Source organism: Fistularia commersonii, chromosome 9 (assembly GCF_037954325.1).
Source record: "Fistularia commersonii isolate RoL2024-O1a breed Wild chromosome 9, RoL_Fcom_v1.0, whole genome shotgun sequence".
NCBI lineage: Eukaryota > Metazoa > Chordata > Actinopteri > Syngnathiformes > Fistulariidae > Fistularia > Fistularia commersonii.
In genome coordinates this window covers 2,834,611-2,851,554 of record NC_141292.1, presented here as the reverse complement: position 1 = coordinate 2,851,554, position 16,944 = coordinate 2,834,611, and the positions used below count along the sequence as shown (strand labels likewise).

Below are 16,944 nucleotides of genomic sequence, written 5' to 3'. Positions count from 1 at the left end.
AAAGAGAGCCAAGGTATCAGAAAAGACGCTTTTCCCGGGCCGTCCGTTTCCTGTTATGAGCTGGAGCGACGTGAGATGTCTGGAAGACGTCCGGTTAAAAGAAAGTCGCAGCTCCGAGCGGCTTTACAGAGTCCAGGTCGGACCGACCGAGAACTCGCCGTCGAAAAAAACCCATCGGCGTAAAAAGAGAACCCCCTTGAAATTCTCCAGATGCTAAACCGCGGAAAATTTCAATAACAGCCAGAAAGTCGCCGCTTTTTAACCGATCTTTAAACCTGGCGGGTTCACGAAAACTCTATATCGGAATTTAAAGCGCGACGTTTTCGCCCGAGCCGGTCGAGAAGCGCGCTTCCTCTTCCTCGCGCTGTATTTTTCGCTTTGAAAAAACGCGCAGTCATTGACACGACTGATGTCGACTGAAGCCGCGCCGAGTTCGCTGTCAATGAAACTCTTATTTTTACCCTTAAGACCAGATTCACTCGGTTACAGAACTCGGGGGGGGGGGGAATATTCACTTTTGGACAGACATCTATTGACGCCCTGGCTGGACTTTATGAATAGCTTATGAGTTGCCGGCTCCGCATTCCCTGACATCTCGCCGTGTTTTTCTCGCCGTCTCTCCCGGAATGACCCGCGAACCGTCCGTTTGAAGACCGAGGCGCCGCTCCTCGCTGTCATCCGGCCCGCGTCTTTTTTATTTATTTTTTCCTCATCATCCTCCGCTCGCCGGCCGCTTTCTATACCGATGACCATTAATTCTTTCTCCGGCGCCATTGTGCGAATCACCCGGCGATTCCGCGTTTTCAGACGCACAAATTGCAGCATCTTTGAGCCTCAAAGACGGCAGCGCTTCGGCGGTTTGCGCTTCCGACTCTACCTTGGTCTTCTCCATCTCGGTCTCCCCCTGCGGAGGGAATCCTTTGGCTTTTAGCGCCTGCAACGGCCTCAGAGGACAGAAACAGCATCCACAGAGGGAAAACCCAGGTGTGTGTTCGGTCGATGTGTGTTTGTCTTCACACGCGCAATCATTTGGAACTCGACGTATACAGTATACGGCTACAAAAAAATAAAGGGGACATTTAAACAACAAACACTGTCCGCTTAGGAAGCAATGTTGAGCCGCATTTTGTAAAATGTAATCACTTTTTCATTTCATTTTGTAATAAACTGCCAAATTTTGTAATAAACCGCCCCAACGCATTTTGGAATAAATTTTGCCGCATTATGTAATAAGTTATCACATATTGAGAAGATTATCACAAAATGCACTTGCAACTGTTTTATTCTCTAGGAAATGTAATGACATGGTGCATTATGTAATAACAATTCTAAAGCATAAGTTTGTTAATTACATTTTATTTTACTTAAAAGTATTTGTCAAAGCTAGGCCTATTATCAGTATCACTGTATTAGCCTAGTAGCAGCACTTAGCAATTACTATCAGTGCACTATTCAAAGGTTACATTAACAGAAAATATTCTATAAATTCCATGTTATTACATTTCCTAGAGAATGAAAAAGTTGCAAGTGCATTTTGTAATATTGTAGCAAAATTTATTACAAAATGCGGCAGTTTATTATGAAATGCGGCTTTACTACAAAATGAAATGAAAAAGTTATTACATTTTGGACGTTTATAACAAAATGCACTGTTATTACAAAATGCGGCTCAACAAGCAACACGGATTTATTTTGACTTATTTTAAGGACATAAAATCAACGTTGGATCAGCCTGTCGTGTGTTTTTACACTTTCATTTGGAGTCCGACTCCAAATCCAGACCTCCATGGGTTCATACTTTTGATTTCCATAGATAATTTTTACGTGATTTTGATGTCCGTACATTCAGCCAATTTGTTTAATATTTAATATTATTATTTATTATATTTTTATATTACTAATTAATATTTTCATTCCATGATAGTATTTATTATTTGTTAATAAATAATATTTTATATATATAATATATCATATTATATTTTGTATTGAATACGAATTTAGATCTTCGATATTGTCTTGTTATTTTAGTGTTCCCTTTATTTTTTGGGGTAGTGTATATTATTTATCACCTGCATATCTACAACAATAAGAGAGCAGAGGTCATCCAGGTCACGGTGAATTCTTGTGGAAATCTTCTTGTCAAGGTAACTGGACTTGAATTTCTCCACTTGAAGACGTTTGAGGTCTCATCTGAGAAGCTTCTTCAGTTCTAACGGCCCAATAGAACCGCCAGGGTTGTGGGCGCGTCCAGGTTATGGTGGTTTGTTCTGAAAATGTAAGAGTAGATCGGCAGAAACTTGGTCTCAGGATTTTTTTACGCTTTTTCGCCGGTGTTGTTTGTCGGGACCAAAGAGCAACTTTTTGTTGGATTACCTGGATCGGGGGCGACGCGGTGGCGCTGCGGTTCTTGCGTCGTAATCACGGCACGAAGGACCTTGCGTGTTTTCCCCGTGTCTGCGTGGGTTTCCTCCAAAAGTCCAATAACAGGCAGGTTGATTGGAAAAAAAAAAAATGAGAAAATTTCCCCGAATGAATGAACGACCGAACGGTTGTCTGTTTTTGTACGTAGCGCTGCGATTGACCGGCGACCGATCCGTGGTGGAACCAACTCCTGCTTAACGACAGCTGGGTCAAATTTAGCCGATGCTAAATAGCTCAATGTTTCTTCTTCTTAATCCAACAGATTTTGCTTCTTTGTTTAGCTTTACCTTCTCACATTCCAATCCAGATAATCCCACAAAAGTTGCTATTTTGACCCAACGACCAACACCTCCAGTAGCATAACAATCCCCTTAGACTCGGTTCCTGCCGATAAACTCTTCTATTCGCAAAACAAGCCACCACAACCTGGTGGACTTTACTGTTTGTTTTTTTTCTATTTTGTCTATTTGTTTGTTTTAGTTTCACACCGGCGTGTTGCTGTCTGCTGGACCGACCGCAAATAAAGTCACACATATGTGAAACACGCGTCGCCTCCAGACTCCGCGAAGAATATGCACAGATGGTATCCGCAGGCATCGCGCTGAAGGGAAAAAAAAAAAAAACAACTTACAAGAACAGCGGGGTCGTCTGTGGGTTCTCCCGCCGTAATATCTAAATTTTGTCCGATGCGACGGGAGCTGTTGCAGGAGTCCAGTCCTGCAACCGGTTGACAGTTAAACTCAAACAGGGATACAGAAAGTAATACACAAGCGGTGGTGAGCGATGATAGATGTGCCTCGGGGCATCCGTCAAAACAAGCAAACAACCCCAAAAAAAAAATTTGTCATACTGTCTGGACTTGCACTGCGCTGGATTATGTAATTCTAAAAACCTATGAAGCATTTCAATTGACTTTTATTTATCCGAGGATGTCCTGTTTTTGTTAAAAAAAAAAAAAAAAAAGGCCGGGTGAAGTCCGGCACATCGCATCCCTGCTGCTTGTTTCCGCGGCTTCAGCACCTGCTGACCTCCCTGCCTGTTTTGTTTACCTCCTCCCCCCTTGACATGTGGGAGGGAGGCAAAGGGGGTTTGCAGGCAGGCAGGCAGGGAGGGAGGGAGGGAGGGATGGAGCGGATTAGCGAAGCGCCTGTGACTGGTGGCCTTTTTTTAGGCTACAACAGACACATGAGTGACCGAAAGTAAAAAAAAGGTCCCGGACGACGACGACGACTCACTTCCACCTGCTCGCTCGGCCTCAGCATCTCTCCGAGCTCCAGCCCAAGGCACCCGAGCATGTCTCTGTCCGGCTCTCAGACACCCGAGGATGGACTTTATGGTGAGTGATGTCGGGCCTGCGTTGCGTTGAAGCAAATGATTATCTAGAGATAAGGAAATGTTCATTTTGCGCAATGCTAATAGCGTAGTTTTGGCCTCCCTCGCTAGGCTACACTTGATTCTTTGTCGATAGGTAATGCAACTTGCAATGTTGGTTCATGAGAAAATGTAACCGGTTCCAAGTGTTTCAAGGGATGCTGTGCAAATATTCGCATTTTTTTGTCTGATAAAATATCAATTCGAGGAAACATGAGGTCGGGAGAGATAAACGGTCACTTTTATAGTTGTCGTTGTTGTTGCCACTGATTCATTGTGTAAACGGATTCCCTGACTCACCTGTTTGTATCTCTGTAAGCCAATTAAGCCGCGGAGATTTCCTGACGCTTATAGCCGCGTTGCGCCGCTCGCACATTGTCGGTGTCACGAAGCTAGCGCCGAAGCGGCCATTCATAACCCGACGCGGGGACGGGGGGACGGACCCGTTTCCTCGTCGTACCTCATCGAAGCCGTTCGACATCCGGCTCGAGTCCTCGGCGCATAAATCCGATCCGGCGTCGACGCAAATTAACGTGCGTAAAATTGCGCCGTAAACCGATCCGGTGCTGCGGAATGGTGACAGATAGATAAACAAAGCGGTTGTTATGTCATAACTCTCCACAGAAAAATAAGTAGGGCAATGGCACAGCTCGCCCTCGCTCCCGCCCCTCCCTACGGCACTTTGCCCACTCATGTCTCCGCTCCTCCCGTTAATGCGACTAAACGGTGTGAACGCCGAGGTAAAGCGAATATTTAAGAAACGAGACGAAGGCGGGGGGGGGGGAGGCGTTGATATTTCCTCCGTGCAGCCTCGTGTTTGCAAGGCGTCGAACAACAGAAAGAGCCGGGTGAGGGAGGGCGGGTGAGAGGGTGAATGGCTAATCTCTACCAGAAATAAGATCTTACGTAAGCCGGCACGCTGTCAGCCCGAGTTAGCCCTGCCCAACTGTTTATTTGTGGGTCTGTGCACAGCAAACGCAGCGGCGTGCATGTGTTCATGCGCCCCCCTTCCGTTCATGCACTCACTGAACCCTGAGTTGTTATTCATTCACAGACCGTATTTTCATGAATCCGCTGATTATCGCTTGACCTTTTTCCCCGAGCGCATCAGGTTGTCACGTCAGGACGGCGCACGAGGCCGCGGCATATGCGCAGAAACAAGCCTCGCACGGCGCCGCGCTCGTGCTGTTACGGATTAGAAGATGAATCGACCGGTGTCGAGCATCTCCCGCAAGTGATTATCGCTAATTAATATTATCCGTGCACAACGCTGATGTTTTCCTGACAAAAAAAAAAAAAAAAAAAAATCGATGAAATTATCTTTCCATTGGAATTGTATTGGAATGATATTCAGCGATTTTAACAGGATGCAAAGATTATAAAAAATAAAAAAGTTGATGTGCCAAATATTATTATACGTCATTAGGGAGATAATATGGGGACTATTTGAACTTTAAGGCATGGGATTCGCAAAAAAAAAAAAAAATTTTACAAAAAAATTCAATGTGAGTCCTTGTGAGTCCTTATGTGTGTCCTTGATGTGGCAAAAATAATAAAGAATAAAAAAGTTGATGTGACAAATATTACTATACGTCATTTGGGAGATAATATGGGGACAATCTGAACTTTAAGGCATGGTATTCGCAAAAAAAAAAAAAAAAAAAAAAAAAAATGAACAAAAAAAATTTCAAATTTTCATTTGTTGTAAAAGGCTGTGATCAGAATATATTTATGATTTTTGTTTTTTTTTCCTTCTACCCTGCTTTTATGTTTTAAAAAAAATTTCAATCTAATTTTTCTGTAATTTTCTGAAGAATATTCAGGATGTGTGTATGGAATTTGGTTGAATAAACATTCCTGTTGTTATGTTCAATTCATGCTGCGGCCACAAGGGGGCCCAGTGAGCTCCCGGCGCTAATAACATAACAAACCCATGAAATATACATATACATTTATAAATCTATACATATTAACTATGAAATAAAATTATGTGAGTCCTTGATGTGGCAGATGTAGGTCCTATACCTCACTGGTTGAACACATTTTTGAGTAAAATCCCCAAAAAGCCAATGTCCCTTCCAAACATGAAAATAAGTTCCGGTTAAAATGTCATTATTATATAATGCTAATTTAAATGACATTCACATATAATGGGTAATTTCAAAAATCAGTTTTTTTTACTATGGATGTGAATTTTCTTTCTTACATTGGTGAGTGTGTGTGTGTGTGTGTGCGTGTGTGTGTGTGAGCGTGTGCAGTTGAGTTGGCAAAAGCAAACACAGCAAAGCCTTTCACTAATCCAATAATGTTTACAGAGAAACCATTTATAGTTTGGAGCCAATAAATAAAAAGTCAATAAATAGATAAATAAAAAGACAATATAAACTGGTCAAAGATAAAATGCCCAATTTATATGCGTCATTTCTTTCTCTGTATATTTTTTTTTAACCTTTTTTTTAACCGGATGTTTCTCGGAGGATGACGGCGCGGCAGTCGTATTGTCGAAGGGAGAAAAAAATAATGGGAGAGAATTAAAATAACAAGTTGTACCAAAATCGAATCGCACAAATAACAATTTATACAGACGCACAGGTCGCACACAAGCTGAGATACGGTCATTGAATGTCAATGGTAATTTAGACTTTTCGGATGAACGAAATCGCAAATACGAGACCAAAAATATCTGAAAAGCACTAATCAATAACATAATTCTGCTGGTATTAACAGTCGGACAGCGAATCGTCTGACAAAACAATAACCGTCAACCCACAGTATAACAATCTGCCATTCGCCTCTTAAAGAATGCAAGAAAAGCGACTGCATTGATGTTTATATCCCGATTTTACTTGACCTTTAAGACCAGACGGGGACGAATCATCGCGGGAATTATAAAACAGCTCCGACGCATTGTTTAGAAAAGCTTCGTCGGTCGACGTCGAACCCACGGCGGAATCACGCCGAGACATCTCCTATCTCTCGGCGGAGTAGAAAACGCTTCGAATCGCCTCCCGCTCAAAGACGGCCGTTTCGAGTTTGGATTTAAATGTAGTTTCCCGGTTCCCCCCCCCCCAACGCCAGGCTCCTGGGTGGAGCTGGAGGAGCTGATAGCGGCCGTCAGCCGCAGGGAGAGCCTGACGGGGTCCCAGGACAGCATCTCCTCTGCGCTGCAGGGGGAGCTGGAGAGGATCCTTCTGGAAGCCCAGCTGGAGTGCGAGAGGAGCAGGGACAGGTAGGACGACCATTTCCTCAGTTTCAGGAATAAACAGAACAAATCGTCCACTAAACTGTTATCCGTCACGGAGAATCCTGGCCGGCAAAGACGCCGGACACCGAGGAGACGGAGGTTAGACGGTTACAGCTCGGCTTCGACAGATTCAGGAAATCCTTCTTGCCGTCGGCCGTTTCGCTGCGCAATAATTCACCGTCTGCCTGCGCCTTCTAGTAATGGTTGTCCTCTGTGGGGGTCTGCCCTTTTTCCATCCTTTATGAGATGAGATGTACTTGAATGACCCCATGCTTGAATTATTTTTTTAATAGATATAATATTATAATGATATAATATATATATATATATATATACCCAATGATATATACATACATGTTTTCTTTTATAAGTTGTACATTGTTTAAACATCATATATATATATATTATAATATTAGAATAAGAGTATTACAGATGAAAATATCAATTATATTATTAGTTATAATATTAATGAAATAACATATCATAATAATATATCTATCTATAAATATGTATAAATAATATAAAGAAAGAAATATCTAAATAAAATGTATCTAAAATAAATAAATATCTAGAATGAATATATGTACATATGTATATAGATATATATATATTATCATACATAAAGTTTCACTCTAATGTTGTATTTTATGAGTTGTGTATTGTTTAAATATAATATTATTATTTTATATATATATGTACACAATACTGTATACACATGTAAAGTGTGTGTTTATACATGTGTATACATACATATATACATATATTATAATTGTCACATGAAGCTTCAGTGAAAGTTTAATGTAGTCTTTTATAAGTTGTACATTGATGAAACATTATGTATGTAATATATATGATAAGCTATATAAATAATAATGATAAAAAATATAATATATATCCATATATAAATATATAAATAAATCATATATAAATTAAAATAATAGAATAAATATAAATGTATATATTATCACACATAAAGCGTCACTCTAAGTTTAACTTTGTCTCTTATAAGTAACATATTGTTTCTATTTTAATATGTATTGTACGTTCTTGACGCTCCGCCCTTTATTGCCCAGGTTCAACAAACTACATTCTGTACTATTCCAAAATTCTGCAAAAAAAAAAGAAAAAAAAAAAAATCTTTCTATACGGTTCATCTGGATTGTAAAATAGCATTTTTACAATTGTTATTTCCTGGCGGTTCTCCTCAGCCCCCCGCAGGTGACGAGTCCACGGTCCACCGGCTCCCCGAGACCCTCCAGCGAACATGACAGTGACTGTGTCACCATCCAGGTACATTCTTATAAACCTTTAAAAATGATTTTAGCAACCGCTTCTGTCCATCTGTCCTCCATCTCCAATATTTTTAAATTCCATATAATCAATCAGGCAGGTTGTAAGAAACGACGGCGGGTCGAAGGAAAAGTAGCCCGAGAAGCTCAAACAAATATTTTTTGCGATGTTACTTTCACGGCTCGAAATGTTCGGGGGAAAATCCCGGTCTAGCTGCGGACTGTTTGTGCGCTTTTATTTGTTTTTAATTTCCTCCATATTGTCGTCCATCCCGCGCGTCGGGAACAGGAAGAGGCCGAGCGGCGAGCGGACAACGACTGGGTCTGGGATTGGTCCAGTAGACCCGAGAACATGCCGCCAAAGTAAGAGTTCGAAGTGATTTCTGCTTGTATTATTACTTTTTCGGTAGTTTGGGAAAAGTAAAAGAAACGAAACATGCTTGTTTTAACGGCCCTCTGCGTCGTAACTACTTTTTGGCTAAAAGCCGAACCCATCGCCATCCCGTCGTGACGTGACTTGGCAACCTGCATGGATGTACTTAGGTTTGATTAGAAAAATTTACATTGTAAAACTTCGTGGATCAAAAGCCGTATAAGAGTATTAGCGGAAGATTATAGTGGATGCAAATCGGCCTTTTGGGATACAAAAACAATTTAATTGGCGATTAGTTTGAATTAAACTTGTCAAGAATCACATGCTGCAAAGCTTTGTGCCGCAGAAAGATTACACCTTTAAGCGCAGAGGAATCAGCATCTAGTTTGCAGCAGCTTCCCAAAAAACCCCAATGCAGATGCAGGAGAGTTTTATCCACAGTGTATTTCTATATATAAATGTAATTATAAAATGAGCTGTACACGTACCCGACGACGATCAAAAGTCTTGGGAAACAAAGAGCGAGAAAATATCGGCACTTTGGAAAGTAGCAAAAAAAAGAATAAAAATCTTCTAAATGAGTAAATGAGTAAGATAAACCCTAAGACACTGATCATGAATTGAGCAAAATTTTAATTTCACAGAATAGGACGTGGGAAAACCTTTGAATTTTGAATATTTGTTTAAAAAAAGTTTTAAAAAAATGTAATGACTTAATTTGTTTTTTTGTAAATACATTTCCAAAAATATATAATTATATAAAAAAAACATTTATATATATATATCGGTGTATTTATATGTGTGTGCGTATACATACATATATGACAATATAGATATATCTATATATTCATATATATAGATATAAATATAAATAATAAGAATATATTATTAATATTAATATATATATATAAATTATATATATATATATATACATACATATGTGTGTATGTATGTATAGAAACATATATTTGTATATACATGTATACATACAGATACATTTCTACATACGTATATACATACATAAATATATATATACGTACATATGTATATGTATCTATTTATATAAATATAAATATGATATGTATCTACACATGTGTGTGTATATATATGCATATGCCTTTATATATGTATGTATATCCATATATACATATATTTATACACGCATATACATACATATATAAACACATATACATATATATATACACACACAAATATTTATGTACATATACATATATACACATGTACATGCATATATCAACACATAAACATACATATATATAGACACATATACATACGTATACATAACACATATACATACATATATATACTTATATATATTTTTATTTCCCCTACCTGTCTTCTGTCCCTGCAGAGAGTTTGTGTTCCAGCATCCTAAACAGCCGAGTTCCCTCAGCGTCAGGAAGACGGAGGTAATGAAGAGAGGGATCTTCTCGTCCGATGTTCTCCTCATCCTCGTTCCCTCGCTCCTGGCTTCACATCTCCTGACGCTCGGTGTCGGGTGAGACACTGATACACACACACACACACACCCTTTACATTTACATTGGCTGCGTATCTTCAGTTTGCAGCGATTTCTCACCGACCGTCTTGCTTTTGGTTCGTCTCACTTTTGTTGGATGACTGAAAATCACAAAAGTTACATTTATATGTCGTATATTTAGTACAAATCAGTCATATTCTTGTGTTTAGGGGCTCTTGAAAGGTAAATATATGGTCTTAATGTTAGTAAATATGGAATTGTCAGCCTGGGTGCCACGTCCTGAACTTCGATCGACAAGAGCATTAATTCGGTTTGTAACGCGAGCGGATCCCAACCAATCCCGTTTCAGCGGGCCCTGCGTCACGTTCAGATAAATATTCGCCGAGCTGGTAGCTCATACGGAAACAATCGGGCAAAAAAAAAAAAAAAAAAAAAAGCCATCTTGTAACAAAACCATTTTTCAGGAGTCGCGTTAGCTGAGTAAAATGTGTCTGTTGGTGAAACTCTTTTTTAAGCGACTCTGTCCAAACATCTCAGGTTGCGCTGGGGGGGGAATATCCTCTGCCTTCACGGCATCGCGGGAAATATTAAAATTCGTCGGACCCATATGTTGAGCCGCATTTTGTAATAACAGTGCATTTTGTAATAAACGTCCAAAATGTAATAACTTTTTCATTTCATTTTGTAATAAAGCCACATTTTGTAATAAACTGCCCCAACGCATTTTGTAATAAATTTTGCCGCATTATGTAATAAGTTATTACATATTGAGAAGATTATTACAAAATGCACTCGCAACTGTTTTATTCTCTAGGAAATGTAATAACATGGTGCATTATGTAATAACAATTCTAAAGCATAAGTTTGTTAATTATATTTTATTTTACTTAAAAGTATTTGTCAAAGCTAGGCCTATTATCAGTATCACTGTATTAGCCTAGTAGCAGTACTTAGCGATTACTATCAGTACACCATTCAAAGGTTGCATTAACAGAGAATATTCTATAAATTCCATGTTATTACATTTCCGAGAGAATAAAAAAGTTGCAAGTGCATTTTGTAATAATCTTCTCAAAATGTAATAACTTATTACATAATGCGGCAAAATTTATTACAAAATGCATTGGGGCAGTTTATGACAAAATGGGCTTTATTACAAAATGAATAGAAAAAGTTATTACATTTTGGACGTTTATTACAAAATGCGCCGTTATTACAAAATGCGGCTCAACACCCATGGCCGATCCGCTCCGAGATTGTCTTTATCGAAGCCACCGAAGCTTCGCCGGAGTGTTTTCAAGTGGAGCTTTTACCGAGGAGCACCTGGCGCTCGGAGCCGGGAACCAACACCGCGGGCGCACAGCGGCGCGTTAAAAAAAGACCAGCTGTGCCTGGATACCGTTGCTAAGCGATGACCGCAGCCGGTGGGGGGGGGGGGGGGGGAGAGTGGGGGTCTCGCAAATATTCGGTTCATCACCGCGCTCCGGTTTGTCTTTCAGGATCTACATAGGAAAGCGTTTGGCCGCTTCCACAACCAGCACTCTGTGATCCGTTCGCAAAGAGTGCGTCCGGAAAGGCCGAGTCCCGACCGCAGCCCTTACTCACCCCGTCCTTCTTCAACCAGGGGCGACTCTAGTACCTCCCCCGTCCGTTTGTGTCCCTCTGTTCGTCCGTCTGTCCCCGCAGTCTTTCCTTTCAGTCCGTGCACGTGGAAGCGCCCGGGGAGTGGTGGACGGATCGTGACCGACGAGTCGTTCGGAGGCGGCTTGTTTTTTTACTCTCCGAGAGAGTCGCGCAGATCCCGAGCAGCTGAAATACAATCAAGGAAAATAGATTGGCCGGATAAATGAGAAAAGGGAGAAAGAGTGTTTACCCGGCCAGAACAATAGACGCCCTTTGACGGAGGAGTGAAAATTGTTAGTCGGGAACAGTGTGTTGAGATGAAATGAGAAAGATAATATGTGGTAGCCTTTGCCCAACCTTTGAGAAAAGCTAAATGCCTGTCATTTGTCAAAAGTAATGGCCCTCTGTAAAACTCAGCTGCTGCGAGAAGTTTTTGTGATTTTTTTTTTTGTTTTTTGTTTTTTTCCTCTGCCGTGACGGCGTATCAAATGTAGAAACTTTTATTAGCTGGCTGAGTGAATGTAGGAGTGGCTGTGGTTGTGTTTTTTTTTTTTTGTCTCCTAAGCCGATTCCATGTACGACCTCTGACGAAGACAATCATGACCCCATTAAATATCGCTCCTCAAATCATTAACGCGTTTGATTTATTTCCTTTTTTTAAAGGCTCATTTCAAGTTTTACATTTTATAACCGCAGATTACAACACAGTCGAAAAAAAGCCGGCGGCGGCTTTCTGTCTCGACCGACGGAGGGATGGATCGAGCCACGACCCGAACTGGACAAATGAGAGCCCAAGGACTAGCTTATGTCTTCATTTAATTAAAAGATTTTGTCTTTTGTTCACCAGATTACTCGCAACCAATCATAGAAAGCTAGTAGTATTATGTGATTTTATTTTACTTTATTTTATCCCTCGATCCATCCGTTCATTATCTTCCACTTATCCTGCACTCCGGGTCACAGGGAAGCAGGAGAGTATCGCAGCCGTTATTGGACAAAAGACGGGGTATGACTTGGACTGGTTATTTCATTTTATTTTATTTTATTTTGCTTTATTTTATTTTTTTGCTTAATTTTATTTTTATTTTTTTATTTTGTTTTGTGTAATTTTATTTTGCTTTATAGTGCTTTATTTCTTGATTACTTTAATCCATTTTACTTAACTTTGCTTCATTTTATTTTTCTATTTTATTTTGCTTCATTGTGTTTTATTATGCATTATTTTAATTTTATTTTATTTAGCTTAATTTTGTTTTATTTCACCTTGCTTCATTTTATTTTTATTTTTTTATTTTTATTTGTTTTAGGTTACGACTTGGACAGTTTATTTTCTTTTTTTGTTTGTTTTATTTTATTTTATTTTGCTTAATTTTATTTTATTTCATTTTACTTTGCTTCATTTTATTTTATTTTATTTTTTTATTTTGCTTTGTTTTATATCTTGCTTTATTTGATTTTATCTTGCTTTATTTTGTTTTATCTTGCTTTGTTTTATTTTATTTTTCATTATTGCATTTTAATATTGCTTTTTTATTTTATTTTACTTTGCTTCATTTTATTATTCTATCTTATTTTGCTTCATTGTGTTTTATCTTGCTTTGTTTTATTTTATCTTATTTTCTTCAGCTTAATTTTATTTTATTTTTCTTTGCTTCATTTTATATTTTTTTATTTTATTTCACTTTATTGGATTTTATCGTGCTTTATTTTATTTTGTTTTGTTTTGTTTTATTTAATTTTGCTTTATTGTATTTGACCTTGCTTTTTTTTTTTTTTTATTTTATTTTGTTTCATTGCCATATGTTGTTAAGAACCTGCAAATGAACCATGGCGTCTGTTTGAGATCAACTTATGCATCAGTAAGAAGCCGATCACAGCGTATTTCTCCCCCGTTGTCTCCGCTGTGTGTGTTTACTCAAATGCCGCAGCCTGTGATGACTCTTCCTGTTGTCTAACCCCGATTCAGAAACGTCAACACACCAGAACGGCTCATCTTTCCATCTGCCTTTGTCATTTCTTGTCGCTCAAAAAAAAAAAAAAAAAAAATCCTCCCTCTATTTTTTTTTTTTTAACAAGCTACCTCTTTGACCGTTCAAGGGTTTGTCATTTTATCGCCGCCCCGTAAAACCGCAGACCCGTTTCCTCTCAGCGTCTCGCGAAAACAGCCGGCCCGGATTTCCAACCTGACAACCGCACGTTGTTTCTCCGGCGGCAGCCGGCGGATGTTAAAACGTGCCCGTTTGTCGTCCGGCCTGACCAAACCCGATGAGTTTATCGTCCATTAGCGGGTAGCCGGGTGTTTGATGTGAAGGCTCCTGGTGAGCTCATTAAGCGACGCCCGGACGCACCGAGCTGACGGTGCAACACCAGGCAAAACACAAGAACACCTGGTTTCCATTCTCGTAACGTGCCCACGCGCGCTCGTGCAAACTTAGTTACCGGTGCATGTTTTGGAATCGGTCTCGCACAACACAAAACAAAAGGAAGTAATCTGGTACGAGATGAAACGGCTTGCACGTGCCTTGGAAACGCCCAATCGTCAGCCTCGACCGCCGACGGCGCTTTACGGCTGTTGTTAAAATTTAAGTGAACGGACGAAAGGCTTGTTTTTCCCAATCTTGGTTTGCATTTTACTTGTCAACGCCGGGCGCCAGGGTGGTCCGGCCGTCGCCTCCGGTTCAAGAGAGACCGAACAATTGATATCTGGATTTCAGTGCAAACAAAATATTTGATTTTATTTGAGTATCGAGAAAATTAAAACTACCAGTGCTGTTGAGCGTAAGGTTAAAATGGATGCTTTTAAGGACGGCTCAAGATGGCTGCGCCTCAGCAGCCACCTGACAGCAAAGTAAATATTAGAAAGACGTTGTACGGACATGAAGATAGAAAAGGCACTAAGCAGACGTGTGGAACTCAAATAATCAGTGGGCCAAAATTCAAAACCCAATATTGATATTTATGGCAAAAAAATATTCCTCCAGAAATAACAATCAACCTTTCTATTTGGCTGCAAACGAGCTGTGCTTGAAACTGAATATGGAACAAGGAAAGCTTGATACTATTCAATATATAACTTAATATTGCACACGTGCAAAATCGAAATTTAAATCAAGAAAACTTATCCTTGGCATTCATTTCTTCAATAATTTTTTTTTTTTTTTTAATTTAGATATATATAAAACTTTTTATTTGCAGCCTTCTACATAAATTTCAATTGTAAGCTTTTTCCACAGGATAATAATAAATGTAAAATAAATAATAAACCAATTAACTAATAATAATATCCATCAATGAAGGTGAAACAATTCAAGCTCATGTCTTGGAGTAGCAAGAAAAGTGCATAAAGAAAACATGAATTATAGCTCAATTTGCAACATTTTGATCTTTTCGCCGTTTTTCGGAGGTGTAGCACAGTGCCGGTGTTAAAACAAGGTTGCTATGACTTCTGTCATCAGAGGAGAGGCCGTTTTGGGGATTTGTAGTATTAGCAGTAGGCTAGAATACTGGCGGGCTAGCTCTAATAGTCATGAATAAATATAAAAATATATATAAATATAATTAGAGTTTGACACCTATGCATGAACTCACATCAGCGTAATGGTTGCCCAAAAAGGGCCACTGGTAACGGTAACAGTATAAATGTAATAAATGTTACACCATTATGTTTAATAACTCTAAATGTATTACTTATTCAAATCCAAAGTTTTACATATGCATTTGCATTGATTTAAATATAATTATGTTTATTAGTTGGTCTGTTACAACATAAATCCTTTTATAATGTCAGATTAAAAAATACACATTACTCACATTACCATCAATCAATGATCAAACTATCCAAGTGATTAAATATCACTTTTTATCTCTATCGATTTGTTTTTCTGGAAGGCTAACTTTAGCATACTTAGCTCCGTGGCTGCCTCACAAACAAAAGATAAACCGCTTTTTCTCCTCAAAGCACAAACATGTTTCATCCTTCCATCTGCAGCAACTTTTCTCTTCCTGGACATTTAGGGATCATTTGTATTTCTCAATTCCACTTGCTAAAAATGGCGTTGACGTAGATACGCTGCGGTCAGACGGCCGTCACTTTGTGGGTCACATGATCAGCATGAATTGTGGGAAATGTAGTTTCTAGTCAATGCACGCGTGTGACCTATTATTTTTAAACCAATCTGATTTTTTAAGACGTTCTCGCGGGCCGCATAAAATGAGGTGGCGGACCACATTTGGCCCGCGAGCCTTGAGTTTGACACCTACACATTAAGGCAGACCTGGGCATTTTTTTATTTTCAATGAATATTTTAATAAGTATTTTCAATCAATATTGAATTTAGAAACTCCTAATTTTTTTCCCTTTTGTATAATTTTGTATGGATGATTAGATACAAAATAACGTCAATACATTTATATGATCATCGATGATTTTAAAGTTGAAAGAAAATGCCCCAAAAAATGTAAATATTTAAATTACAATTTTCGTTTGTTTCAATTTACATGATACCTAGTTGGCCCGTGCATAGAAATTAAATTAGAAATAGGGCCAAAACAACTGCCAACCCCTGCACTAATTAGTTTAGTTTACTTTAGTTTAGTTTAGTTCAGAAAGTCTACTAGGAAAGTGTACAATTACTTAAAGCACAGAGTCAGAGATGTTTGTATCAGATTTTAGCTCATAGCTAATTTCCATCTGTAGTCCTGGGAAGACAATACAAATATAAAACTGTACAAATAGACAATAGATATAAAATAAACAAATAGGCAATGAAATAACTATACAATACATAAACAGGCAATAAAATGATTATTTTAATTTAACCAATGTGTCATATCACTGGGACATTAATATTTGCTCATAAAAACAATCAACAAATATTATGAAATGAATTGCCGGTTAGCATTGCTAACATTATGATTTGCGTCCAAACACTGACATCACAACATCCGACCGAAAATGAGTGACGGCAGAAGCTTTGCTCCAAAAGTCCGGGGCCACCCAGGGAATCAAACGGTAACTTGCCGCTTAAATCTTTTCCAGCAGTGCGGTGGAAACTAAACACTTGGCGAGGGGGGGATCACCTCACTCTGAAACAATTTCAGTGGCAAACTGTGTTTTTGTTCA

General features: G+C 39.0%; 2 protein-coding genes across 3 annotated transcripts; one reads left to right on the top strand and one right to left on the bottom strand.

Moving 5' to 3' along the window:
- Positions 1 to 2,009: 2,009 nt before the first annotated feature.
- Positions 2,010 to 4,452, bottom strand: LOC147230954 (uncharacterized). 2 transcript variants are annotated; one of them, XR_015106569.1, is made up of 5 exons: positions 4,253 to 4,452; positions 3,657 to 3,773; positions 3,053 to 3,138; positions 2,374 to 2,467; positions 2,010 to 2,267 (listed from the first exon to the last, which is right to left on the bottom strand). XR_015106569.1 is itself a non-coding variant. In XM_086151926.1 (5 exons), the coding sequence occupies exons 1-5, from the start codon at positions 4,205 to 4,207 to the stop codon at positions 2,140 to 2,142; spliced, it is 540 nt and encodes a 179-aa protein (XP_086008052.1). In that variant the 5' UTR covers positions 4,208 to 4,224; the 3' UTR covers positions 2,010 to 2,139. The 2 variants fall into 2 exon arrangements, 1 of the variants encoding a protein (XP_086008052.1); XM_086151926.1 differs by lacking the exon at positions 4,253 to 4,452 and adding an exon at positions 4,093 to 4,224.
- Positions 3,569 to 12,452, top strand: LOC147230953 (BCL2/adenovirus E1B 19 kDa protein-interacting protein 3). Its single transcript, XM_086151925.1, has 6 exons — positions 3,569 to 3,757; positions 6,871 to 7,021; positions 8,245 to 8,326; positions 8,615 to 8,688; positions 10,071 to 10,217; positions 11,699 to 12,452. The coding sequence occupies exons 1-6, from the start codon at positions 3,715 to 3,717 to the stop codon at positions 11,745 to 11,747; spliced, it is 546 nt and encodes a 181-aa protein (XP_086008051.1). The 5' UTR covers positions 3,569 to 3,714; the 3' UTR covers positions 11,748 to 12,452.
- Positions 12,453 to 16,944: the final 4,492 nt, after the last annotated feature.